The sequence below is a fragment of the Salvia splendens genome, chromosome 1, assembly GCF_004379255.2.
Source record: "Salvia splendens isolate huo1 chromosome 1, SspV2, whole genome shotgun sequence".
NCBI lineage: Eukaryota > Viridiplantae > Streptophyta > Magnoliopsida > Lamiales > Lamiaceae > Salvia > Salvia splendens.
In genome coordinates this window covers 46361302-46387830 of record NC_056032.1, presented here as the reverse complement: position 1 = coordinate 46387830, position 26529 = coordinate 46361302, and the positions used below count along the sequence as shown (strand labels likewise).

The following is a 26529-nucleotide window of genomic DNA, read 5'->3' as shown; positions in this document are numbered from 1 at the left end:
CACATCTACACTCATTTAATCATCGCTATATGTATGTGTAACTTTTATTCATGTTAAAATTCATAATTCTTGTCTCACGTCGACTTGGTAATTATCCTAGATCATTTATATAAGTGTGGATAACCTTCCCCCTTATAAGACCTTTTAAAGGGTAAATGACTCATTTCTAATATGGTATCAGAGCAGATTATTTTCTCGGGGCGAGTGGCCATTTCTAATAATTTACTCATTCTCTTATTATTCGTCCTTCATTATTCATCATTATGTCTCGTAATTTTCTACCGCTCATGTTGCTGCAGCTTTAGGATCAGATCAATAGTTTATCGACAATTTCTTTGATAAAAGGGACCGTGTTATGGGTTTCCATTTTTCTCGATCCCGTTACTATCAGTAAAAAATCAAGCCCATCACTCCACCCCTTCCCCCACCCCCCCCCCCCCCCCCTCTCTCTCTCTCACACACACACACACACACATATTCTCGACCCATCTCTAGCGCTTTCCTCTCTCTTCTCTCCTGCCCCATCCCTCCCCCTTCTTTCTCTCGCTCTCTTAAATCTTCCGCGCCTTGTGATTCAGTAGATATGGAGGCTGGAGGAGGAGGAATATCAACGGTGGCGACGTCGCCGCCACCGTTTCTGAGTAAGACTTACGACATGGTGGATGATCCGGCGACGGATGCGGTGGTATCGTGGAGCAAGAACAGCAACAGCTTTGTTGTCTGGAACGTGCCGGAGTTCGCTAGAGACCTTTTGCCTAAGTATTTCAAGCATAACAATTTCTCCAGCTTCGTTCGCCAGCTGAATACTTACGTTAGTTATTTTCTCTACTGTTTTTTCTTGCTTCAAGTCTTTTTAATGAAGTTAGATGCGCACAAAATGCATAAAAATTCTTAAATTTGATCGAGATTTTTGAGATCGATAGTGATTTTTGATGTTCGAACTCAGTATAAAGACATTAGAGTGTGAGCTCTGCTTTCTGCTTTGTGACCTAACAGTTCTGCTATTGGGTGGTTTAATGTAGAAGTAGTAATTGTTATCTTCATTGAAGTTGCTTGATTGTGAGGTACAAATGATTAGGTTTACTTTTACAAAATATATTTGGATAAGCATCTTCTAGAACTGCTATGAATAAAAACCGTGGAATATAAAAGACGGTTGAAGATTTTGGAATTTGGTAATGGTTTTTTGCGTTTGAGCTCAGGGTTAAAAATACCATATCAGCTTAGCTCTGCTTTTGGCTTTGTGAACAAACAGATCCCCCTTGGTTTAGTATAGAAGCAATAAATTATTTGTTGATCGAGGTTGCATCGTGTATAAACAAAGGAGTTTAGTTACTTCTTTAGATTCCGGTTTGCAAAATTATATCTAACTGCTTTGGTTTAGTGTAGAAGCAGTAAATTCATGTCTATTGAGTGTATGAGCAACAAATGATTTTTGTTGCTACTTTAGATTCCTGTTTGCAAAATAATTTGAACTGCTGTGAAAGCATTTGATGAGGCTGCTTTTTTGGTATAATTTTGGAGTATATAAAAAGCTTTAGGATCGAGTGCTTAAGGATGTTGCGCACCTATCATCTTGTGTTTTTTTGTGTATGTCGAGCCTCAGTAATTCTTTTATAGTTTGCCCCCTTCTGGTGTCAATCAGGGCTTCAGGAAAGTTGATCCCGACTGTTGGGAGTTTGCTAATGAGGGGTTTCTTAAAGGTCGCAAGCATTTACTGAAGACCATAAACAGGCGTAAATCATCCCACGCACAAGGCCAACAGCAAAACGTTCAAGTTCAGAACCCCCCTGTCCCGTCTTGCATTGAGGTTGGCAAATTTGGGATGGAGGAAGAGGTTGAAAGGTTGAAGAGAGATAAGAATCTTCTCATGCAAGAACTTGTTAGGTTGAGGCAACAGCAACAAACAACCAACAGTCAATTGCAGACTGTTGGTCAGCGTGTTCATGTAATGGAGCAACGACAAACACAAATGATGTCCTTCCTCGCCAAAGCTATGCAAAGCCCTGGCTTTGTATCACAGATGGTACATCAGCAGAATGATAGTGGTAGACATATTTCTGGTGCTAACAAGAAAAGGAGGCTACCGAGTCAGGATGAAGAAAGTTTAGCCCGCAATTTGAGTATTACATTGCCCGATGGACAGATTGTCAAATATCAGCCTTTGATGAATGAAGCTGCAAAGGCAATGCTGAGACAAATCATGAAAATGGATACGTCAAATAGGTCCGAGTCTAAACTGAGCAATCCTAATGATTTCTTGATTGACAGTGCACATTCTCCCTCGGATTTATTAGATAGTAGTAGTTCAACCAGTAGAATATCAGAAGTGGCTCTTTCAGAGGTTTTACCCAATACGTCCGCGTTGTCTGAGGTCCAATCTTCCTCATGTCTGACGCATGCTAGTGCTCACAATACCCTCTTTCCGGAGGCAAGCACGGGGGCACCTGATTTCGTTCTCGCACAAGGAATCAGTCCAGGAATTAGCATCGACCCTCCTTATGAGCCATTTAAGGGGTCCGAGCCTACAAATTTCAGTTCTGTGGATGCACTTCCTGGGTTTGTCGATGCCCCTATACCTCCACCGTCAGATGAACCTTTGGAAGATTACGATGTTGACATTTTGCTCGATGATATTCATAAGCTGGCAGGTATGGGTGATGATATTCATAAGCTGCCTGGTATAAGTGATGATATCCATAAGCTGCCGGGTGTAAGTGATGATATTCCCAAGCTTCCGAGCATAAATGATGTATTCTGGGAACAGTTTCTTCCTGAGAGTCCCTCCCTTATTGAGAAAACAGATGAGATAAATGCTGTTGATCTGGGACATGAAATGAGCACGGATCAGTTGACCGAACTAGAAAGTGAATGGGACAGGCTGAAGAGTTTGAATAATCTTACCGAACAGATGGGGCTTCTCACATCATCTGCGAAGATCGGTTAACGAAGCATCTGTCCACAGAAACCACCCTTTTCAGAGGTATATTTATCTTCAGCTTACTAGAGATGAATCATAGCCCATTTTACCCCATTCCTCAATGTCTATGTACTATATATGCTTACCTACATGACACCAAAGTTTTGACTAATGAGTCCATTGATTGTCCGACGCATGGCAGTTGGATCCATCATTTTTTATGGAAAATGGATACACTGACGGTTACGGTGGATCCATTGTCACTTCGTGGACAATCATAGGTAAATGGTTGACTCCCACTTATACGTGATTCGACACTTTCATGTGGAATTGACATGGGATTCATATCGATCCAACCCCCCACCCCCTCGAACCGGACGTCCACAGATGACAATCCATTTGCTCCCCTTGGGCCCACATCTTCAGTGGCACCCCTCTGGTCACACCTTTAGGTAGCCCTTGTCTGTTGGTCGTCTGGTTGGACCAAATTGATAAGCATAAGATCCCCAACTTAACCCAAAACCATCGTTAAAGGTAAAAGCCGACTCCTACTTATGCTACTATACACATTTTCATGTGGGACTGGTGTGGGATTCATATCAATCCATCCCTCTTTCGAACCAGACGGCAATCCATTTACTGCCCATTGGGCCTACATCTTCAGTAACACCCATTTGGTCACACCTTCGGGTAGCCCTGTAGGTTGTCCGGATCCAACAGGTCAGACCAAATTGATAAGCATGTGTCCTAACTTAACCCAAAACCATGATAAACGATAACGTGTCGACTCCCACTTATATGCTATTCCACATTTTCACTTGAAACCGTTTGAGATTTGTAGAATTTTGTAAAATAGGATGTGGAAAATTGAAGATTTTGCCTTTGTTCAGGTGGGTGTAGCATCAGGTTTGGACACAAAGATACTCTACTAAATAGTGTGGGCGATTTGTTGCAGTGAGAAGCCTTTTTCTGCTGCATCCGTCTGATATACTGTTTTTTATATATAGACAGAATATGTTTTGACGCAAAATGTGTGAATCATTTTGAGTCGAAACAATGTTTCTAAGCTTCGTTATGCATTTTCTTCATGTTCATAGCGTGTGTATCTGCAAAATTTGGATCAATTTTCTTTTAAGATCTCTATGCAACTGCATTCACTTTTACGACTGTCTTTGTGCTATGGTTTTCCAACCTCTCTTTGCTTTGACGCATCTCCGATAAGGTGCTTGAGTGCCTCCTTGCTCCTTCACGGCTCCTCCGATGCTGTCTTATTGCGCCTCCTGCCGGCGTCTGCACACTCCTTTGCGGCGCGGCTCCTACGATGGATCAGATAGCACTCGCTGTCAATTTAGTTTGATTCTAAAACATTAGATAAGATTTTGCATGCACGTTTAAGTGGCCTGCATTATCTCGAAATGAGAAATCTTGCAATTATCCCAAAATGAAAAAAATCTTGAATATGAAAATTTAATTGAAAATCAGCTTGAAGAAGTTAACATTGTTAGCAATTATCACACGATATGCAGGTCGCTTATGTGTTATTGTTGATATAATATTACTTCATATGCATCGCCAAACTGGTGAAAATTATGAAAATGGAGATTAAACTCAAAATTTTGATTGTCATACCACTTGAACAAAATTAAAGCTTAATAAGAAATAAGAAAATATGAATAATGTTAAACTTCATAATAATGACATTTTTAATGTGCGGGAAATTTGGACAATTTTTTTATCAATCGGCCCAAAATAAAATTGCCTATTATTCCAAATATAGTTTTATATCGCTTTCTCATGAGAACATTAAATTCCTAAAAACGGGGTACTCTCCTGTGAAGTTCAGTGCGATTCGATTTGATCCACCTAAAATTCCCATGCAAAATTAACTTTTTGAGATTGTCGCATCGGTCATTGAACTGTAGAGAAAAATGGAACCTTAATTTCCAAGCCTGACAAATTCATAACTCAAATCTCCAACTTCTCTCACAAACTCTTCGCACGGATTATTGCAGTTTATTCACAGATTCAAACCCCTCTCGCATCTCTCCTCTGATCCCACGCACGCGCATGCAATGACGGTCAGCATATATCTGATTGATTCACTTTTTTTTTCATTTTCTGTGTTGGTAGGCACGAATTTGTCGAATAGCGTTGGAATTTTCAATTTTCTTCCCGTTTTTTTTTCGTTGTATTTATGTTGATTGTTGAGCAAGATAAAATAGAAATTTAGGCTTCCGTGAATATTTGGTTTCGATTTTAGATTTGGTACTGTGCTGCTGAAGTGGATCGAGGTGAGATTATAGCTTTTTTTTTCCTGATTGGTTTTCAATTTGTTGAGCATTTTTGGATGTTTTCACGTGAGGATATCACTATTAAACTGGAATTGAGGTTATCCATCAATCATATATGCGATTGTGTGTGTGTTCATAGATAACAGTAACTGTTTTATCGCCATGAGATTGATAGGGACTAATATTTTGATGTGTTATTACTTTCAGTTATTTGAGTTGGATGTGATTATTTATCAAGGATAGATGTTTATGACGTTGAACTGGAATTGTATATTTAAAGACCTCTCGCGCGCCTCTACCATTCCCTAGCTCTCTCTCTCTCTCTCTCTCATTTTGTAAGCTTCTTTGTTTATGGCAGACCAAGACTGTGAAAGTGAGCAATGTCTCACTGGGTGCAACAGAACAAGACATCCAGGAGTTCTTTTCCTTCACTGGGGCAATCCAATACGTTGAAATGAAAAGGTTCGGTCACAGATCCTTAGATGCTCGGACTCGTGCTCCATATTGGTTGGAAATTCTCATTTTGTGTTTTCTTGTTTTTCAGTGAAAATGAGAGATCTCAATCTGCATATGTCACTTTCGTCGATGCTCAGAATGCAGAGACTGCTGTTCTTCTTTCGGTACCCTTCACAATGCTCTTATCCTATCTGTGGGAAATAGATTATACTATGAAACTGTACATGATTTTTTTTCACATCTGCTAGACTTGGGAGTGGGTTTTGTTTTGTTTTAGGAAAATGAGATTTATTTGTCAACCATTTAGTATGTAACTGCTCACAAATCCAAACCATTTGGACTAACTGATGGGACCTCACATTTTGTTTTACCGTAAAAATTGACATTTGTAATTCGAGACTTTGGCTGAGCCAAAAATTGATCATTCTTTCAGAGTAAAAATTTTGTTTTCTCCTTACAGTTGAATGTCCTTCCTTTCCTTGATCCCTAAATTATTTATGTTCACAAGTGATTGTCATAAAGAAACTCCATCTCAAAGACTTTCTAATTACTGATTACTGAGGTTTGTTTTCAGCCAAATGCAGGTTGATTTCTGAGTATTTGCTATGAATTGTAGAAACGTGAAATATAGGAAGAAACTCCTGTTTCGTTGTAGAAGGCAAACTTTTAAGATTTCTGATCTTTTGCAGGGAGCTACAATAGTGGACCAGACAGTCTCCATTGCCCTTGAACCAAACTATACGCTGCCAGCATCGGCAGCAGCTTCAGTATTGAAACTTTTGTTTCATCATTTTTTTAAATGCAACCTCTTGCGTGGATTTATTGAACATATATTTTTTTCCAGGCATCACAAGGCGATGATGCAGGTGGTGGTGTTGCAGCTGCTGCGCAGAAGGCAGAGGACGTTGTCAGCGGCATGGTAGCCAAGGGTTTTATATTAGGGAAAGACGCCCTTAACAGGGCAAAGTCTTTCGACGAGAGGCACCAACTCACATCAACTGCTTCAGCCACAGTAGCATCGCTGGATCAGAAGATCGGACTGAGTGAGAAAATCACTGTCGGAGCAACTATAGTCAATGATAAAGTGAAGGAAGTAGACCAGAAGTTCCAGGTTTCCGAGAAGACTAAGACAGCTTTTGCTGCTGCTGGACAGACCGTCAGTAGTGCAGGAACAGCCGTCATGAAAAACCGGTACGTCCTGACTGGCGCTACGTGGGTAACCGGTGCTTTCAGCCGGGTTCAGAAGGTGGCCGAGGATGTTGGACAGAAAACGCTGGAGAAAGTCGCGGAGGAAGAGCAGGGGAGAAATGAAGCTCAAGGTTACACTAAGCTCGACACAACTGATTCACCCAATGCTGATCCAACTACAACAAATCCGACTCCGACTCCAAGCGACCAAAAACCAGACTCTCCAAAGGGATTGATTCTCTGAACTATATGAGGTGAGAATAATTTGTGTATATATCATACTACATGCTTTCTGATGCTTGAATCGTTTAGCTAGAACTACCTCTCCTTTTGAACATTTGGTGACTGCCTTTTTGAATAAGAAGTTACTTCTTAGATATTGAGTCATTGGCAAGCATTTACCATCTTTGATTTTACTAGTAGTAGATTTATATGATTCGATAGCATTACAGCTTCATATATACTCCCTCTGTCCCGCTCTTAAAGTGAAGCATTTCCTTCAGCACGGGATTATGCATGTGTTATTTTGTGAGTTAATGGAGGAGAGAATAAAGTAGAGAAATGTTTTGGAAATTGGAAACATGTCAACTGGGACAGTCTCAAAAAAGAAAACGAGTCACTTTAAGTAGGATGGAGGAAGTATTTGTTTCAAATTATGTTATGCGTGTTTCTACTCAAAATTGAAAATTCAGGCAAAGGTTAATATTTGTTTCTTTTGTAATCCTAAGATTGGTAGTCTACTGTAACGTACAAAATCAACTTCATAGACAAATAAGCCATAGTAAATTAATTTGTACATATTTTTGGTAAAACGAATGAAGATGGTTTAGCTCTTGTGTTTTCCATATTCTAACTTAGAAAATACAAAAAATGTAAAGCTTCATTTGGGAATTATGTGCATCTGTTTTCATTTTTTTTAATTTGCATTAAGTTATCTTTTATAAAACGCAACGTTGTAGCATGATCCGACCTTAGCTCAGTTGGTAGAGCGGAGGACTGTAGTGGGTTTGCAGATTATCCTTAGGTCGCTGGTTCGAATCCGGCAGGTCGGATTTTTGTTTTATTTTTGGAGGTTTGTATTTCCCAGTAGTCAATTACTTGGAATTTCAAATATAATTTAATTAAATAATACAAGTATAAGAATTAAAACTTATAAAAAGCTACTGAAACATAAATAAACGTGCAAGGATCTTATCATGTGTTTTGTTAAAACCTCTGAAATTAAGCAAGGTGGGGTAGGCTGGATATTTAGGAATTATGATGACTAATTCATTGATCTTACTGGATTCAATTTGAATTCAAATTTACATGACACGGACACGCGATAAATATAAATATAAATATAAATATAAATATAAATATAAATATAAATATAAATATAAATATAAATATAAATATAAATATAAATATAAATATAAAATCAATGAATAAGCACATAGGGGAGATGTATGATCAAAGTGATGCTAAGGGTGCTGATGATTATAAGATCATTCAGAAAACTACAAACTGTTTGATGTTAATATGGTAGCAACATGGGAGATCTCATTCTACAGTTCAATTGCTGACAATTTTGAAGAAACGATAAATATAATCCTGGCAAAATCGCATCTGCAGATCAAATTTGTTGTCATCATTGTCGTTTTTTTTTCACATTTTCCTGTTTCAAGCTGACTATAAAAGTTTCAATCCACCAGTCACATCATCAACTAGCTCCGCTGGTCCTGCACAAAAACTTCGAATTAGAAGTCGATTCTGCATATTCGTCTATTATGCGTGTGTGCGAGAGAGAGCTAACCTAGGACTGCCATGACAGTTCTTGAATCTGAAAAAACAGGAAATAGATGAATGTTTTTAGACAATGAAGTTAATCCGGAACAGGGTGATCATCTTATCGCAAAAAGGGATGAGTGTAAAGCATATTCTCTCTTCATCTCAAAACAAATTGAACATAAAAATCAATATAATCATTTCAACATTCCCAACACAAGAACTACATCAGGAAACAAAGTAGTTTGTCGCTACTCACTTGGAGCAATCTGTGTTCTTCCAGCATCAATTGTAACATGTGTTGGTAAGTTCAGTGATTTTGCCCGTTCCTGCATGAGTAACACAACGGGGTTAGACATTAAATATAGCGGCTTACTGGTATTAGAACTTCAACTTCTTTGTGAGATGTAATTGAGAATATATCCAGTATGTCAATTTAGCAGCAGTTAAGTATTTACGCAAAAGATCAAAGTAATTGAAATCATTTTATCCATCTCGAATCATATCTCTTTCTAGTCCAGCATGTGATTCTATGATTAACTACACTGTCCCTTATCGAGAAAACGCATGAGCAGATGGGAAGAAATATCCTAGCAGATGGGACATATTGATTCTTGAAATGTAGATGTGATCGTTTTTATTTGACATTCTTATTCTTTTCTGGAACAAGTAAATAATCATCTACAAAGTATATTTATGTTGGTACTTAATATAGGGCACTACAACATGCTTCACAACATTAATAACAATGCATTATTGATAAATGATAATATAACCATTGCCAACAGTCATTCTTGCTTCTAACAAAATAATGCAGCATTAATATTTCTATTCTTGGTGATGGTATAGTCATAGAAGCTAAAACAAATGCATTCGATAAAAAGGAAATGCAATAGTTTGACCTGTAGAACAAGCATATCATCCTCGCTTTCAATTTTCACCACCACCTTAACCTGCCCACACATCTCCCATCTGTATCAAGATCAAATTTAAGCAGTAAACAAATGTTTACATAATACCCATGAGAATCATTTTCAACAGGTCAAAATGTACCTGCTTAAAGATTTTGGTGCCCGGTTCAGGATTTTCTTGTACAGCCCCAAAGTCGCATGGCTACAACCAGAGGAAAGTTACTCTACTTTGGGCCACAGTAATAATCTATGTACGTATATCAAAAGTAATGGTAATTGCACGCCAAATTTCTTTCAGACATAGACGGACCAGAAAAAAAGAGCCACAAGATTTCAACGGGACTTAAATGAGTATCTAGATATACCAACAGATTCCACGATATTAATTTCTAATATGTTTCCCATACACTATAATGATGATGCAGCGTGAATGCTTCAATGATCTTTTATGGTTCTCTTCATAACCAGATTCAAGTTGCCAGGTTTCTATATGGACAATAAACCAGGTGATACTTGTAAGATACCAATGTCAGTTAGTAAGAATAGAAGCCATTAGTTCCTTTTCAAGAAAAATAATTTATACACACACTCATCCAAAATACATCATACAGTAAGTAGTCCACACTTTCCAGGCAAGCTGGTATTTTGAGACGTCCTAGACAATGTAGACATTAACCTTTCATGCCTCAAAATCAAGAATTGTAACCTGAAAACATTAAAATACACACTAGAAATCCAGGTACTTAATGCTCCATTAGCTTACCACCGCGTACAGATTCTTTTATTCCCTTTTACCTGTTCAACTTAAGCAATTGCTTTATATAGGTAGTACCTCTAAGATTCAACAAACTTGGAGCATCATACAAAAACACTATTAGTCAAAGACAAGATAACCACCAATTAATTCAATCAATGGCAGAGAAAAGAAGCCAAAGCATCATGTTTACAGCAATCATCATGGAAACACTCACCTGCATTGGGCAGCAATCTTCCCTTTCCCCATTTTCAAATCATTCCGCACAACCAAAACCTACACTCAACCATCATCATTCATACCACACAACACCATAAACACACACACACACACACACACACAAACTACAAACAATACCATCTTGAAATCGTCGATAATTTCAGCTAGTTTTTCAACCTCCAGCAGCGGTTTGCCTCGATTAACCTTCTTCCTCCCCTCCTCGTTAACCTCAGCACCTTTCGACGAGCGCCGAGCGGCGCGGGAAGAACGCCTCAATCCAATTAGGCATCCTAGAGCGAAGCAACCCGCCCCAATCAAAAATGCGCTGAGCCAAGTCATCTCTATCATATCAAACCCCAAAGCAGCACTCTGCACTGCATTCAATTCACCGATTCGTCAGAAAAATCTCTACAATAAACACACTCTGTCACATTGCACAGTGAGAAAATCATACAGAAAAAAAGGAAATTATAAACAGAATTGGACTATTCACAATCGACTGGAAAAGAGAGATGGAGAGAGCGAGACCTGTGAGAAGCTGCATCGAAGAGTTCGAGAGGAGGAAGATACGCGGCGTCCCGGATTGAAGAGGGCGGTTTTAGCCTGAGTGGGAGAAGACTCGGAGAAGTAATGGAATTGGAAGTTCACAGATTTCAGGCTGGGAATAGGGCTCTGTTTGGCCTTTACTTGTTTTTTTTTCAAATTTTGTGTAGCAAGAACACGAGCAAATTATCTAAAAAAATCGAATTTTAGTTTATTCGCAATTATAGAATACAATCTTAAAAATTTTAATTTGAATTCATTCATTCTCAATCGTATAGTCAGCGAAAATTTCAGGTGAAATTGTTTATGATATGGAAGTAGAAAAATCATACTAAACGTTTAGCGAGTTAAATAATGTCATTTACTCATCAATTAAATTAAACGGTTCGTTTGATTAAAAAATATCTTTAATATAATACACGTAAAGGACCGTGTTTTGTAGCCGGTGATTATTAAGAGCAATTAAATTTCATGATTTATCTAGCTACTTTTTAAAATTGTAGATCGAATTATAATTTGACAAAACTTTATTGCTTCTTCAACAATTTAACCTACGAAATTTACACTCTCAATAGATATTTATATAATAATAATAATATTCCATCCGTTCACAGTCCAATAGTTTTACATTTTTATTTGATTTGATACAGAAAACTAACTATCCCATATTTTAACTAATATTTTAATCTTTCATATTATATTATTTTTTTAGTAAAACTTATATTACCAACACTAATAAACTAAAATATTTCTTTTTAAGTGCCTATTAATAAGTATAATGGGCCCAAATTGAATCGCTCCATAAAAAGCCCATTAAAGGCAATCCATGTCAATTCTCAATTTCGTTCAAAAGAGGCCCAACCTAAAATACCTTGGTAGTAATATTTTAATCTCTGTGTCAGACTTTACTTAAACTCATCTCCAATACTAATTGAGTTGAAAATAAAAATACTCAAAATAGTACGGCCTTCACGGTTGAGTCATTTTTCCATTTCGAAAGTTCCTTCATAGTTGAGTCATTTTTCAACTATGTCCTTCGTAGTTAAGTCATTTTTCCATTTCGAGAAGTTCATTCATAGTTGAGTCATTTCCATATACAGTAACTTTTTTCTCTTTCTTACTTTACTATCTCTTACTTTATTCTTTCTACTTTATTCACTTTATACTTTATTATCTATATCTTTTCCTCTCTCTTACTTTTTTATTTATTTATTTAACACACCCAACATTTATTTCTAAAACTCCGTGCCGAAAAGTTTCGCCTCTCACTTAATAATATTATTTAACAAAATCAATGCTCCATTTACTTCTGAAATGATCGATATAATAAAACGGATTTTCAACTTTAACAATATTATCCAAGAATCAACATCTATAATTATAATGTAATTTGATGATTGAAAATAATAATAAGGCTTACACGTGCAACTAAATATTTTTATTAATTAGAACTTAACTACCTAAACCTTTAGTATTTTTTTTATTTTTACTAAGTAATTAATCCTATATATAGGAGTTTGACTAAAGCCAGTACCTAGAAAATTCCGCGCAAAAAAAGTCTATATTAAAACCGAAAGAGTCTTCACTCGTCACACATTACACGCATAAGACCATCCACAACGCGTCTCGCGCCGGGCTCGCGTCTCGTCTCGGAGAGACGAGACCCCCGCGAGACGCATTGCAGCGGCCGTCTCGTCTCCAGCTCGCGACCGGCTCGTCGCGTAGCTCGTCTCGGAGAGACACGAGACGAGCTGTCTCGCCACGCGCCCGAGACACGTGGCACGTCCCCATGCGTGCGTGACGCCCACTCGCTGGCCCGCGAGTGGGCGTCGTCACTGATGACGCAATAATTCATTTTTTTAAAAAAAAATCGATTTTTAATAAAAAAAATTTTTTTTTTTTTTCAAACGGTAATATTACCGTTAAATATTTATTTTCATTTTTTAAATTTTTAATTTTTTTACTCTATAAATAATTCTATTCCATACTCATTTCAAACACAAACACACATCTATTCCTCTCAAATCCTCTCTATCACTCCAATTTCCATCTTCAATCAACTCAAACAAATGGATCCTTTTGAGCAAATGCGTCAATTAATGGAACAATCACTCGAAGAAGATCGACGACGAGAGGCGGAGGAAGCCGCACTACCCCCACGACGCTCCCGGAAGTACATCAATCGGAACCGGGAGGAAGCCGCCGCACGGTTAGTACGCGACTACTTCTGCGATAACCCGATTTGGGGAGATACCTATTTCCGTCGCCGTTTCCGCATGCGGAAACCGCTATTTCTCCACATAGCGAATACTTTGGCGGCCAGGGAGGAGTTCTTCCGAGAAGGGTTCGACGCGGTCGGTCGTCCCAGCCACACGACGCTGCAGAAATGTACTGCAGTCATCCGGCAGCTTGCGACTGGACAAACGGCCGACATATTCGACGAATACCTGCACATCGGAGACAGTACTGGGCGCTTGTGCTTGCTCAACTTCTGCAGAGGCGTCCGGGCAGCCTTCAGTGACGAATTTCTCCGGAGGCCAACCACGGAGGATTGTCAGTTCCTCCTCAACCTGCACGAACAAGTGCACGGATTCCCCGGGATGCTTGGCAGTGTCGATTGCATGCACTGGCAATGGAAGAATTGCCCGGTGGCTTGGAGGGGTTCCTACACGAGCGGCCACAAAGGCACCCACCCAACCGTTGTACTCGAGGCCGTTGCCGACTACCGACTTTGGATCTGGCACGCGTACTTCGGGGTCCCTGGCTCGAACAACGACGTAAACGTGTTCCAACAGTCCGACCTCTTTACCGAAGTTTTGGATGGTAAAGCGCCGGCCATCAACTTCGTCGCCAACAACCGACGGTATAAAATGGGGTACTATCTCGCCGACGGCATCTACCCGAAGTGGCCGACCTTCGTGAAGACGTGCGGCAGGCCAGCGAACCCAAAGCAGGCTCTTTTTGCGCAGAAGCAGGAGGCTGCGCGCAAGGATGTGGAGAGGGCGTTCGGGGTTCTCCAAGCGCGCTTCAACATCATCAAAGCCCCGGCTCGTTCGTGGTTCATGGAGAGCATGGTCGACATCATGTATACGTGCATAATCTTGCACAACATGATTGTCCGAGACGAAGGACCCGATGCCGGAAATTGGTTCGACCCCGAATCCCCCGGAAGCTCAACTGCAAGTAGTCCGCCGCGAAGTGGAGCGCATCCATCTATACAAGAACGGTTGGCTATTCGGGCAAGGACACGCGACTCTAGCGCCCACACCCAACTCCAAGAGGATCTAATTGAGCACATTTGGGAAAACTTTGGCGGAGAATATTAAATTATGTCATTTTTATTTTTTTAGAATTTTAATTATGTCTTCGCTTTTTTAATGTTAAGTTGTAATATTGTTTTAATTTTAATAAAGTGTGTTTGTTTAAATTGAATTGGGTTTTAAAAAAAATTATAAATTAAATTGAATGAATAGTAATTAAGAGACGGTATAGAGACGGTTAAGAGACGGAGCATTGCAGCCTCCGTCTCTTAGTTAAGAGATGGAGGAAAAAAGGACAGTGGGGCCCTCAAATAGTGCTCAAATAGTAGTTAAGAGACGGTTTAAGAGACGGTATAGAGACAGCGTTGTGGATGGCCTAAACCTCACTTTAGCGAAGTTTTCTTCTCCAAGATTTTTCGCCTTCAATTCTAAGGTATCATGCGCACTCCATTTTTTTCTCGATCTACAGCTTACAATTTGGTTCATGATCTGTCTTGATTTGAATTTAATTGGGTTATTGTGTTTTTTTGGCTGTTAATTTATGTGGAATTTTGTTGTCGTGTAGAATTTCAGGTGCGTGTGATATTTTGTTATGAATTTGAATTTGCACTGAATTATTCGATCACATTATTTGCTTGGTTTAAATGATTAATAGTAGCGTTTCGATCTACAGCTTATGCGTTGGTTCGTGATCTGTCGAAATATGAATTTAATTGGTTGATCGTGCTTTTTTTGGCTGTTAATTTATGTAGAATTTGTTCTGTCGTGTAGAATTTCAGGTGCGTGTGTTATTTTGTTATGAATTTTGAATTTGAACTGAATTATTCGATCACATTATTTGTTTGGTTTAAATGATATTTGGAAGCATTTCGGCAAATTAGGCTCATTCTAGATCCAAATTGCAAGGTTTTAAGAATATCAAAACTATTTCAGTTTTTTCTAGATCCATTCTGTGAAATATGAATGACAACTTGATGGAGAAAGTCAGCGCTTTTGGTGAGCGATTAATGATTGGGGGATCTGAGGTGGGGCAGAAGATCACTGCGGGAGTGAGCTCTGTTAGTTTCAAGATGAAGGAGTTCTTCCAAGGTCCGAACCAGACTGATCAGCTCGTCGAGGAAGCAACTGCTGAAACTCTTGACGAGCCTGATTGGGCTACGAATCTCGAACTTTGTGACAGGATCAATCATGAGAGGGTCAGCAGTGTTGAGTTGATCAGGGGGATAAAGAAGCGGATCGTGCTGAAAAGCCCTAGGATTCAGTATTTGGCCCTTGTGTTGCTGGAAACTGTTGCGAAGAATTGTGAGAAGGCGTTCTCGGAGATTGCGGCCGTGAGGGTCCTGGATGAGATGGTGAAGCTGATTGATGATTCACAAACTTTGGTCAACAACCGCAATAAGGCTCTGATGTTAATTGAGTCATGGGGAGAGTCCAGTAATGAACTTCTTTATTTGCCTGTTTATGAAGAAACGTATAAGGTACACCTGCTGTTTCTCGTAGATCAAATGTTGTTTTGTCCATTTCTGCTTGTTGTTGAGAACTAAGAACACAATTTAATTATTCCTTGTATTGAGAAATGGTTAACCAAGTTTCTCTCTGTGTTGTCACTCTCATTTAGAGTCTAAAATCCAGAGGAGTTCGGTTCCCTGCTCGTGATGAAGAGAGTCTAGCTCCAATATTTACTCCGGAAAGATCTGTGGAAGCAACGGAGCCTAGCGCCACACTGGGACAGCAACTCCGTTATCATATTCCTGTCCAGAGCTTTTCTGCTGAACAGATAAAGGAAGCATTGGACGTGGCAAGAAACAGTATCGAGCTTCTAAGCACCGTTTTATCATCTTCCACTCAGCAAGATGCTATTGAGGTAGTATACCTCTTCTATATTTGCATAACATATTTCTCATTTCGACTGTGCTTCCTTCTTGATGGTGTGTATAGGAGCACAATTGCCTTTGTTTCTTGCAATTACCAGTATAATGAATATTTTTGCCTCTGTATTCTACCAAATTAACATCTGAAATTTTTTGGGATGATAATCATCATGTCCTTAGATTCTCCCGAAATTTTCAGACACTGGTGCTGAATTTAGGCGACAGTCACATTCATACTGGATCATCCATGATGCTTTAGGGCCTGCACTAGCTGTTTAGAGACTTTAGCAGTGATGTTATTATCTAATTTATCTTCTTACAATTTCGTTGATTCGTTCCAAGGTTAGTTTTATCTAAGGCCAACTTCATTCTATTTAGCTGTACATCACACCATAATTTGGAAATTTCAACATGATTTACTTGGTGATATACGAAAAGGAGTCGATCACGAAGCTGAAAGAGATGCATGACCTGTTAATTAGATGGATTTGCTGTATTTCGTGTCTAATATTCTTCATCATTGATCTTTAATGGTTATTTTCATTATTCATGACAATGCTTACATTCCTACTTCACTTTCAACGTTCCGAACTCTCTGCAGGATGAATTGGCCACCACCCTTTTACACCAATGCCGAGAGTCCCGTTACACTGTTCAGAGAATCATCGAGACAGGTGGCGACAACGAGGCAGTGCTCTTTGAAGCGCTGAATGTGAACGATGAGATTCAAAAAGTTCTGTCCAAATACGAAGAGATGAAGACGCCCTCAGGGTCGCCAAAGGGGCCGGAGCCCGCCATGATCCCCATCGCTGTTGAGCCCGACCATTCACCTGCTGCCGGCAGCGAAGAATCCCTTGTCAGAAAGCCTCCATCAGGCAGCAATGACGAGGTGATGGACGATCTCGACGAGATGATCTTCGGCCAGAAGTCCGGCAGCGGACAAGATGCGAAGGAACAGCAGCCACCCAAGGAAGATCTCATCTCCTTGTGATTTGGATCACTTAAAACATGATTGATATATTGAGCTTGTTGATACTTTTGACATCTGAAATAATTTTTTAACTGTTCTAAATTTGTTGCAACAATTTTGATATTTTCAAATATTTTCAGCAATTATTTGGAGATGTAGAAAAGTTCGGAATAAGAATGTGATAAAAACAATAAAAAAATAATTAAATATATTAATTGTGGTTTATTTTTAACAATAATAGTACAACAGGAGTACAGGACATATAACCTTCTAGTTGCGATTAGCTACTAAACACATCGAAAAGCGAAGTACAAGAAGCAAAACAACCAACTATAAACCCTAAATTGAAAAGTATTATAGAAATAAAAAAAATATATTAAAATCCATTAAAATTAACTAGAATAATATTACAAATTACAAAAAAATTAAAAATTACATAATTAAAATCTTAAAAATTAACATTTTCTTCATTAAAGTCAAAAAAATAAAAAAATTACATAATTTAAATCCTAAAAATTAAAAATTACATAATTAAATTCATAAAATAAAAAAAACCTACTACTCGTGGCCGAATTTCGCCCAAATGGATGATAAATGTGTGTATTTATAGATGATTTTGGGATTAAATTTTTTTAAAAAAATAGCAAAAAACATTTCAAAAAATGGTAATAAAAATTGTAGTATATTTTTGGGAATCCAAAAATAATTTTTAAAATTTTTTTTGTATTATTTTCGATTTTAAAAAAAAAAACAAAAATGCCAACTGCCAATAGAAACGCGTCACGTCGCCCTGCTCGCTGGCACAGACGTGCTCTTAGCTAAGAGCAACGTCGTGCCAGCGGCAAGAGTGCAGCGGCGGACAGCGGTGTCGTGCTGCTGGCACGGACGGACGGACAGCGGTGTGCTCTCCGTTGTGGATGCTCTAATGTATAGAGCACGATAGATACAAAATCGTTAGTTTCGTATGTCAAAGTTATTAGTATTGTGGAAAATAACCGCCGGTGATAAATACAAAACCAATAGTACTATAATTATCGACAGTTAATAAAGTGAAATTTGTTTGAATTTAAATTTAAACAAATTACTACTAGTAGCATTAGGGTGACACCATGTTTAGAGCGATTCCATACTAATCCTAGCCTTTGGATCTATAAAATGGACGCCTAGGTTTGAATTGATGAAATAGAGTTCGGATTGCAGTCTTATTTGTTGGATATTGTGGGCGTGGGTATTTAGTCAATTCTTAAAAATTTAAATCAGCAATGGATTTGGTAATATGTAAACCTCAAATACTATTTGGTAATACTGCAATATTCATAGAGTAACACTGCAATTTGGTTAAGTAAAAAACATCTACGAATGATGCATTGTTGTTTTTATAACTTAAAATTTTAAGAAATATTTAAAAATAAAATGATTGCATGTGAATGACTATTATTATTTCACTTGATGACAACACCGAGAAATTATATAATAATAAAATAATTGGATGAGAACGACCATTAGTATTTCATTGAATGATAACACTTAGAAATAAAGTATATATACATGTAGTTATTTTTATTAACTTATAATTTTTAAGATTATTTAATAATAAAATAATGAAATGTGAAAAACTATGATCGTTTCTTTGAATGACAGACACTAACAAATTAAGTGTACATCTACGTAGTCCTCTTATAACTTAGAATTTTATAGATTATTTAATAGAATAATTGGATATGAATGACTAATTTCGTTAGATGATAACACTAACAAATTAAGTATATATACAAGTAATTATTTTTATAACTTTAAAGTTTAAGAATTATTTAACAAAAAATAATTGGATGTGAATGACTAATGTTATTTCGTTGGATGATAACAGTAAGAAATTAAGTATATATACATGTAGTCGTTTTTATAATTTAGAATTTTAAAGTTTATTTAATAATAAAATAGTTGAATGTGAATGACTATAATTGTAATGTTGAATGATAACACTAAGATATTAAATATATATGTTTAAACAACTTATAATTTTACTTAATAATATTAAAATAATTAGATGCGAATGACAATAATTATTTCATTGGATGATAACAATATATATATATGTGTGTGTGTGTGTGTGTGTTTTTATAACTTAAAATTTTAAAGAATTTAATGATAAAATAATTGAATAAGAATGACTATGATTATTTCGTTGGATGATAACACTAAGAAATGAAGTATATATACATGTAGTCGTTTTTATAACTCATAATTTTTTAGATTATTTTATAATAAAATAATTGGATGCGATTGAGTATGATTATTTCATTGAATAATAACACAAAATATTAAGTATATATAAATGTAATCGTTTTTATAACTTAGAATTTTAGGAATTATAAATAATTGGATGAGTACGGCTATAGTTATTTCGTTGGATGATAATACGAAAAAAATTAAGTATATATACATGCATTTGTTTTATTACTTAGAATTTTGAAGATTATTTAGTAACAATATAATTGGATACTGATGTTATTATTTTTTCATTGACTGATAACATTAAGAAATTGAACATATATGCATATAGTTATTTTTATAATTTTAAAAATTGTAAAATTATTTCATAATAAAATAATTTGGTTTCAATGATTATTAGATAGTGAATTAAAAATAAGTACGTATTTATCAGTCTTTAGCAAACTCAAGCAGTAAATAAACTTTTATATTAGTGTGTGAATATTAAATAAAATTTTCCATTTGTAAGTCAATTCAAATACTTTTACAGTAGTACTGTATTTTGCAAATTTGAAGAAAGTTAATCTATAATATTTTTCTAAAAATATTGTAACTTTTTATTAAATTTATTCCTAATCGTATTATTCAACCGAAAATCATGAAATCATGAACCATATGAATATAATTTGTAGGGGAGAGTTTAAATTTGGATAAAATGGAAAAGGAATATCCTCATTTTTGTTAATGAAAGAAGATATATATTATGTAACGGTTGATCACATATTAATTACTATTCATTCCTTAAATATATAAATGTTGATTATGAGAAACTTAATCTTTCCTAAATGGTCAATAAAAAGGGTAAATATGTAATACATTACATTTTAAATATAAAATACCTTAATTGTCCAAAATTGCGTATACAATTTTTGTTAATTTATCATTGCCCTTTTTCGAATACATAGGTGTATAAAAGATATATAGGTACTCAAAATGTAATTTTTAGGGACAAAAAATGCTATAAATTTTTTTAGGAGTCATTGGTGTATTTTTTGCCAAGGTCAGGGATTAATGGTGTAGTTCACTCTTTCCAAAAATATCATCCATAACAAAAAAATCACATGTTTGATACGTATGGTTATTTTTGTTATGGGGTACCAAAAACGATATAAAATAAAGATCATGTACCATTTATGTGCGAAAGTGAAAGATCAAGTACCATTTATGTAGTTCAACTCTTATAATAAAGAGGGTTGTCATATTAATACATTCCTACTAGTATATTTTCCAATTTTATATTTTGATTGGTCTATTATATCACAAACTTTATATTTTTGTTTGTTATTTCCAAGCTGTATATTTTCAATTACTACTTCTTCCGTTTCACTTAATATGACTCATTTTCTTTTTTAGTTTGTCCCAAATAAAATGACACATTTCCTTTTTAAAAAACTTTCTCTCTCCATTCCAACTATTTTTTCTCACTCTAATTAAAATATAATACATGTCTATTTATCTCCCAATTTTAATATTTACACCTACCATCTCTTTCTATCTGATTAAACAAAATTTCACGACGGCCGAGAAATGTGTAGTATATTTCCATTTTACAGTACTAATATTTTAATCAGCAAACTATCACAACAATTAAAATAAAAAAATTACACCCCAACAAATCTTTATTTCGAATGACAAATAGAAGTAACACAAAATGCAGATTTTCCTTTGAAATAACCGTTTAGTTTAACCGGAATAGCAGTCGGAAAAAATGGCCGGAAAACACTTTTCCTCCGCTTCCGCCGCCGCAAAATCGCAGAGATCCCTTCTCTTCCTCTTCGGTCTATCCATCATCTTCCTCTCTCTAATCTTCTACTTGTTCGCCTCCTCTTCCTCTTCATCCTTCCCCACTCTGCACGCCACCGCATTCCCCGCAGCTCAAAACCCTAATGCCGACTATTCGTTCGTCTCCTCACTAGAGAAGTTTCTCACCAATCACAAATCCAAATCCCCCTCCATCCGCGACGACACCGTCGATGAACGGAATGTGAAGAGATTAGACGATTTGATAGCGGAGGAAGAGGAGAAACGTCTCTACGGAGGAGAGAGTTCGTTTTACTCGCCGATTAGGGTTTATGTGTATGATATGCCGTCGAAATTCACCTACGATTTGCTCTGGCTGTTTCACAATACGTATAGAGAGACCAGTAATCTCACCTCCAATGGTAGTCCTGTTCATCGATTGATCGAGCAAGTGAGTTTTGATTAAGCAAAGTTTAGTGATGAAGCTAATTTTGTTATCAGATGAGCTTGATTCCTTGGATCTGAATCCGATGTTAGTGATTTTTTATGCTTGATATGTTTTTAATTTAGATTGTGATTTATCGTTTGTAGCATTCGATTGACTATTGGCTGTGGGCGGATTTAATAGCGCCGGAATCAGAGAGGTTGTTGAAGAATGTGGTCAGAGTTCACAAGCAGGAAGAGGCAGACTTGTTCTACATTCCAGTCTTCACTACAATCAGCTTTTTCTTGTTAGAGAAACAGCAATGCAAGGCTCTTTATAGGGTGTGAGTGCGTTACCATAGGTTTCTTTCTTTGATATTTTCAGATGTTTGCTTATATATGCTTGCAGCATCTTTTTAGCAGCTACTACTGCATGCATGTGTTAATATTCTCATGAAATGGAGATGGGATACAGTTTGTGGTCAAGTCCCTTGCTGAAAATTCGAGTGTGTTCTATCATGTCAAGGTTTATTATGCGCTCTATTCTGTTCTGGAAAGCTTACGGAGGCTTGTTAACATTGTGATGGGATATGCTAAAACTGTTCGACTCTATTCTGGGAGAAGCACGCCACTTAATTTTATTCATCTGAAACCTAATAATCTGTGATAATGGGATTTGGTGTAGTTGATATCTTGGATATGGATACAAATCCCATACTATGTTTATGAGATTGCCCTGGGAGACTCATAAGTGTGCATCACTTGTACTATTTGTAACAATATTCACTACGTTTTGGATTTGTAGGAAGCTCTAAAGTGGGTCACAGACCAACCAGCTTGGAACCGGTCTGAGGGTAGAGATCATATCTTACCAGTTCATCATCCTTGGTCATTTAAATCTGTTCGAAAGTTTATGAAGAAAGCAATCTGGCTCCTTCCAGATATGGACTCAACTGGGAATTGGTCAGTTTTCCCTTAAAAGTTTTGTTATTGCACCAAGTATAGTAATTAAGTGCTGATGTGACGTCTAATATCTGGTGTGTGCTTGACTTGACAATTCAGGTATAAGCCTGGACATGTTTACCTTGAGAAAGACCTCATACTTCCATATGTTCCCAATGTCCATTTGTGTGATTCCAAATGCTTGTCTGATTCAAAGAGGACTACACTGCTATTTTTTCGAGGAAGGCTGAAAAGAAATGCTGTAAGATCTCATTATATATGAACATGTTTATTTTTTTAACTTAATTGGATCCTAAGGCCAATAGCCCATGTTGGTTCCGTGTTTAAGTCTGCTAGTGAAAATACTGCTTTTTATTCTCAGGGCGGTAAAATTCGTGCTAAACTTGTGGCAGAACTTATTGGTTCCAAGGATGTGGTTATAGAGGAGGGTACTACTGGAGAGGGAGGAAAGAATGCTGCTCAGATTGGCATGCGCAAGTAATCTTCGGCTGCATGATTAAATTTTGTATGGCCAACAAAGTCTGCTGATCTACGTGTTTGTTCCTTGTTCATCAGGTCTATCTTTTGCCTTAACCCAGCTGGTGATACTCCTTCATCTGCTAGGTTGTTTGATGCTATTGTTAGTGGCTGCATCCCTGTAATAGTTAGTGATGAGTTGGAACTTCCTTTTGAAGGAATTCTTGATTACCGCAAGGTATTTGTTTTTTCTTTGAGGTTTCACCATGCAAGTTATTTGCTCCATCTCCTTGAAATAGCAACTAATGTTACAAAAATGAATACTAGGACTAAATCCGAGTCTTAAGAGTGTAAGTAGTGAACAATATTTATGAGGTGGTTAGTGCTGCTTACATATGAATATTTAAATGTCTATTGCTACCTCCGCCTCGATAAGCAATGTACAGCACGTGCGAGAGATTATGTTTCATTACCTGTAACTATAACTTAATCTACAGCTTTTGGTGACTGAGAACCCTTGTTCTGTACTGTGACAGATTGCTGTATTCATCTCCTCTAGTGATGCCATGCAGCCAGGTTGGCTCGTATCCTATTTAAGAAATATTTCTCCCTCCCAAATAAGACTGAAACAAACAAGTCTTGCTAAGGTATTTGCATCTTTAGTTTATTCTGTAAATTATGTTTTCTGATTTTGAGTCTATGGACAGCTATTAACACTTTTTTCTTAATTATTACTCATTTCAGTACTCAAGGCATTTTCTATATTCCCATCCTGCTCAGCCATTGGGTCCAGAAGACTTGGTTTGGAGAATGGTTCGTATTCCGTCCTTTCAATAAGTCTAATTTTAATGAAATCCCGGTGCTAAATGCTGATGTCTGGATCTACTATGAGTTAGTGGCTCTTACTTTCAGAAAGCTTTATTAATCTTACTAATCATGATTTTATTGTTTTTCTGTTACCAAATAAGCTCATTATTGAAGAATAGTTTACCTTCAATAATCATGTATAGTTGTAGAACTTAGTAGAGGTGTTGCATTTGCCAATCATTCAATCTAAACTCCCAAACTACTTCAACCTGTGTGTCTTTTTCCTTGGGAGGCCTTCAGTCGGTGTTGGTTTAGCCTCATTTTAAAACTTATTACTTCGCATTAGCACAAGTTGTTCTTAATCAGTCTCTGCCTATTACCATTAGACATGCATGTTTAAAGTGATTCTCATTCCCTTCGCACTTTCAACAGATGGCAGGTAAGTTGGTTAACATCAAGCTTCACTCGAGGAGATCGCAACGTGCTGTCAAAGAATCTAGAAGCATCTGCAGTTGCGAATGCAGGCGACCGAACAGTACTAGCCCAGTACCCTTCGCTTGATTGTCCTCTTCCATGTAATTTCCTCCTCCCCTTTGCTTTTTTGGTTTTCGTCAACTTGTGTAATTGCTAGACATAATGTTTGAATCACTGTGGTGTTGATCCTATTCTTTTCTAGATTGATTGTTCTCTCTCTAGCTGAGGATTTTTTTTTTCAGACAGATTTGGTAATGTGTTGCAATTTTAGACAAAGCTGCATAGGTGAAACATAGATGTTATTGGTGATCAAAGGTTTGTGGTCTAAGTGTAATTCGTTGATTGTTTGTGTTATAATTTGTCAAGTTATTGCACAAGAGATCACCCATTCTTTTGGTACGAAAATCGCTTAAAATTATGTTTCGAGATTGCTCGAGATTGAATTGGATCGGGATAACCTTACATGTGACATTGCCCAGAATTAAGTACTCGAGATCGGGAGTATCATATTGTAATTCATTTAACCATGTTTGTTATGCAATGAATTCATTCAATAAAGTGATAGATATACGTAGTTTATATTTTGAAAAGTCATTTTTATTTGATTCAATCCATATAATTATGACATTATTTTAAAAAATTTGTAATTGCAACATTGCTACTTTTATATGGTTGCCACTGCCAATAAAAAAAATAAATAAATAATATTGTGGTGTTGCATTTACATCCCTTCAAAAATGACAAGAAAATCATACATTCAAATAAATATTTTTTATTTCAACTTCCAACAATATAATAGTCACTGAGGTTGGCAGCAGCAGAGGATATCTGGGCCATCTGGTTGTTGACCACAGTATCCATAATTAAATCTTCTATTAATACATAATCCCAAACATTTATCATTTCCAAATTCGTCCGAGCACACTTCATAGCAAAATGGATTCACCGGTACTACAATTAAAAAAAACATTTAAAACCAAAATGAAAAAAAAACAAGTGAAAATTCCAATGTATACAATGAAGTGCAAATTGTCTTAAAAATTATGAATTAGACAAATTTTGATATATACCTCAGACCTAAAAAATCATGAATTTTATCAATTTTTCTATGGATTTGCATCGGCATCCAGAAGTTATGTGTGGACGAGACTACCAGTATATTTTAAGTCAACAAAGTATTATAAATAAGCCACCATGCTAATATTTAGTAGCAAGTTTTTTTATTTTGTGGGATGTGAACCATACGTTTACCTAAATTCATGATTTTCTGACAATTTAACATCTGATAAAAGGACAATAGTCATTTAAATCTCAAAATTTAATTAAATATGGTACATCTTAAGAGATTTAAAAAATATAATAATAAATCATTATATTTCAATTCCCAATTCTCATACCATCATATCCATATATACTAGGAGTACAAGATAATTGAGAAAAAAAATAAAATTTTATAATTTAATTTTATATTTAAATAAATTATAAGATTGACCTGATAAAATTTTACAATATAAATAACCATTATCACTATAAAAAAACAGAAACTTGAGTTATTAGTAATTTACTTGGATCGGAAGCGGTGATTGAGGCAGCGGCGACAATAAAAGAAATGATAAAAATCACAACATGGTTTTTAACTTTCATTTTCTACGGCTTCCAATGGTGAGAGATTAACTGTAAAATAATTTTATTATTGTGGCTTTATGTGTGTATTTGTGGAGGTATATATACATGTAATTTTCTTTTATGGCATTTAATGTTTTATTCTTTGTATTTTTGTGATCTCTGTATGGATATATAGAATTTTGCGTTTTTAGAATATTTTGTGAACAATATTCAATGATAGTAATCAAATTGTCTTATTTGGAAATAAAAGAATTTGAAATTTCATCTGTGATATTTAGAATATCTTATGAAATATATTCAATGAGAATAATTAATTGCCTTATTTGAAAATATATTCGGAAATAGTTTGATGACTTTTATTGATTTTATCAATTTTATCTCCCACCTTTAGTAGTTATATCAATTTTATTACATGTTTTTCAACTTACCAATTATTTTCCGATATTTTTATTTAATCAATCGTTTTCAACTAATTATTTCTAAAAGTGAAAGGAATTGATACGTTGTGCCACGATTCCACCATTAAAATGAAAATTAGATATAGAAATTGAAACAAGTGGAAAAGATTGAGATATATTAATTGATAAAATGAAACGAATGGGATAGAAATGATACAATT

At 36.3% G+C, this 26529-nt stretch overlaps 5 protein-coding genes and 1 non-coding gene across 11 annotated transcripts; 5 read left to right on the top strand and 1 right to left on the bottom strand.

The window, feature by feature from the left end:
• Nucleotides 1–448: 448 nt before the first annotated feature.
• Nucleotides 449–4083, top strand: LOC121756309 (heat stress transcription factor A-1-like). 3 transcript variants are annotated; one of them, XR_006040914.1, is made up of 4 exons: nucleotides 449–811; nucleotides 1646–2983; nucleotides 3123–3201; nucleotides 3811–4083. XR_006040914.1 is itself a non-coding variant. In XM_042151817.1 (3 exons), exons 1-2 carry the CDS (start codon nucleotides 584–586, stop codon nucleotides 2945–2947), a joined length of 1530 nt encoding a protein of 509 aa, XP_042007751.1. In that variant the 5' UTR covers nucleotides 449–583; the 3' UTR covers nucleotides 2948–2983; nucleotides 3811–4083. The 3 variants fall into 3 exon arrangements, 2 of the variants coding, with proteins under 2 accessions (XP_042007751.1, XP_042007759.1); XM_042151817.1 differs by lacking the exon at nucleotides 3123–3201; XM_042151825.1 differs by lacking the exon at nucleotides 3811–4083 and having other exon boundaries at nucleotides 3123–3804.
• A 628-nt stretch (nucleotides 4084–4711) lies between these two features.
• Nucleotides 4712–7253, top strand: LOC121756327 (binding partner of ACD11 1-like). Its single transcript, XM_042151839.1, has 5 exons — nucleotides 4712–4998; nucleotides 5570–5673; nucleotides 5756–5831; nucleotides 6357–6434; nucleotides 6512–7253. Exons 1-5 carry the CDS (start codon nucleotides 4993–4995, stop codon nucleotides 7097–7099), a joined length of 852 nt encoding a protein of 283 aa, XP_042007773.1. The 5' UTR covers nucleotides 4712–4992; the 3' UTR covers nucleotides 7100–7253.
• Nucleotides 7254–7820: 567 nt separating this feature from the next.
• On the top strand, nucleotides 7821–7907 carry TRNAY-GUA. The gene is given in 2 exon segments: nucleotides 7821–7857; nucleotides 7872–7907. It is a non-coding gene; the product is annotated as a tRNA-Tyr (tRNA).
• A 395-nt stretch (nucleotides 7908–8302) lies between these two features.
• Nucleotides 8303–11197, bottom strand: LOC121802492 (peptidyl-tRNA hydrolase 2, mitochondrial-like). Of its 2 annotated transcripts, XM_042202174.1 has the most exons (8): nucleotides 11035–11197; nucleotides 10645–10880; nucleotides 10505–10563; nucleotides 9676–9735; nucleotides 9525–9594; nucleotides 8882–8951; nucleotides 8651–8677; nucleotides 8303–8576 (listed from the first exon to the last, which is right to left on the bottom strand). In XM_042202174.1, exons 1-8 carry the CDS (start codon nucleotides 11048–11050, stop codon nucleotides 8527–8529), a joined length of 588 nt encoding a protein of 195 aa, XP_042058108.1. In that variant the 5' UTR covers nucleotides 11051–11197; the 3' UTR covers nucleotides 8303–8526. The 2 variants fall into 2 exon arrangements, with proteins under 2 accessions (XP_042058108.1, XP_042058117.1); XM_042202183.1 differs by lacking the exon at nucleotides 8651–8677.
• Nucleotides 11198–14648: 3451 nt separating this feature from the next.
• On the top strand, nucleotides 14649–17252 carry LOC121802469 (TOM1-like protein 1). Of its 3 annotated transcripts, none has more exons than XM_042202157.1 (4): nucleotides 14649–14742; nucleotides 15243–15787; nucleotides 15928–16173; nucleotides 16782–17252. In XM_042202157.1, the coding sequence occupies exons 2-4, from the start codon at nucleotides 15269–15271 to the stop codon at nucleotides 17169–17171; spliced, it is 1155 nt and encodes a 384-aa protein (XP_042058091.1). In that variant the 5' UTR covers nucleotides 14649–14742; nucleotides 15243–15268; the 3' UTR covers nucleotides 17172–17252. The 3 variants fall into 3 exon arrangements, with proteins under 3 accessions (XP_042058091.1, XP_042058098.1, XP_042058083.1); XM_042202164.1 differs by having other exon boundaries at nucleotides 14670–14742; nucleotides 15253–15787; XM_042202149.1 differs by lacking the exon at nucleotides 14649–14742 and having other exon boundaries at nucleotides 14749–15787.
• Nucleotides 17253–21022: 3770 nt separating this feature from the next.
• LOC121802460 (probable arabinosyltransferase ARAD1) lies at nucleotides 21023–24663 on the top strand. The gene is made up of 9 exons (XM_042202137.1): nucleotides 21023–21612; nucleotides 21753–21926; nucleotides 22390–22547; nucleotides 22647–22788; nucleotides 22909–23024; nucleotides 23103–23241; nucleotides 23540–23650; nucleotides 23748–23816; nucleotides 24243–24663. The coding sequence occupies exons 1-9, from the start codon at nucleotides 21130–21132 to the stop codon at nucleotides 24369–24371; spliced, it is 1521 nt and encodes a 506-aa protein (XP_042058071.1). The 5' UTR covers nucleotides 21023–21129; the 3' UTR covers nucleotides 24372–24663.
• Nucleotides 24664–26529: the final 1866 nt, after the last annotated feature.

Excerpts from the sequence above, each read along its gene's own strand:
- LOC121756309 (XM_042151817.1), top strand. The coding sequence starts at position 584 with ATGGAGGCTGGAGGAGGAGGAATATCAACGGTGGCGACGTCGCCGCCA. Across the intron at positions 812-1,645 it reads TTCGCCAGCTGAATACTTAC|GGCTTCAGGAAAGTTGATCC; the intron begins GTTAGTTATTTT and ends GGTGTCAATCAG.
- LOC121756327 (XM_042151839.1), top strand. Across the intron at positions 5,674-5,755 it reads CAATACGTTGAAATGAAAAG|TGAAAATGAGAGATCTCAAT; the intron begins GTTCGGTCACAG and ends CTTGTTTTTCAG. Across the intron at positions 5,832-6,356 it reads AGACTGCTGTTCTTCTTTCG|GGAGCTACAATAGTGGACCA; the intron begins GTACCCTTCACA and ends GATCTTTTGCAG.
- LOC121802492 (XM_042202174.1), bottom strand. Across the intron at positions 9,736-10,504 it reads AAGATTGCTGCCCAATGCAG|CCATGCGACTTTGGGGCTGT; the intron begins GTGAGTGTTTCC and ends CTCTGGTTGTAG. Across the intron at positions 8,952-9,524 it reads ATGATATGCTTGTTCTACAG|GAACGGGCAAAATCACTGAA; the intron begins GTCAAACTATTG and ends TTACTCATGCAG.
- LOC121802469 (XM_042202157.1), top strand. The coding sequence starts at position 15,269 with ATGAATGACAACTTGATGGAGAAAGTCAGCGCTTTTGGTGAGCGATTA. Across the intron at positions 15,788-15,927 it reads TTTATGAAGAAACGTATAAG|AGTCTAAAATCCAGAGGAGT; the intron begins GTACACCTGCTG and ends ACTCTCATTTAG. Across the intron at positions 16,174-16,781 it reads CTCAGCAAGATGCTATTGAG|GATGAATTGGCCACCACCCT; the intron begins GTAGTATACCTC and ends AACTCTCTGCAG.
- LOC121802460 (XM_042202137.1), top strand. The coding sequence starts at position 21,130 with ATGGCCGGAAAACACTTTTCCTCCGCTTCCGCCGCCGCAAAATCGCAG. Across the intron at positions 22,548-22,646 it reads ATGGACTCAACTGGGAATTG|GTATAAGCCTGGACATGTTT; the intron begins GTCAGTTTTCCC and ends TTGACAATTCAG. Across the intron at positions 23,817-24,242 it reads AAGACTTGGTTTGGAGAATG|ATGGCAGGTAAGTTGGTTAA; the intron begins GTTCGTATTCCG and ends CACTTTCAACAG.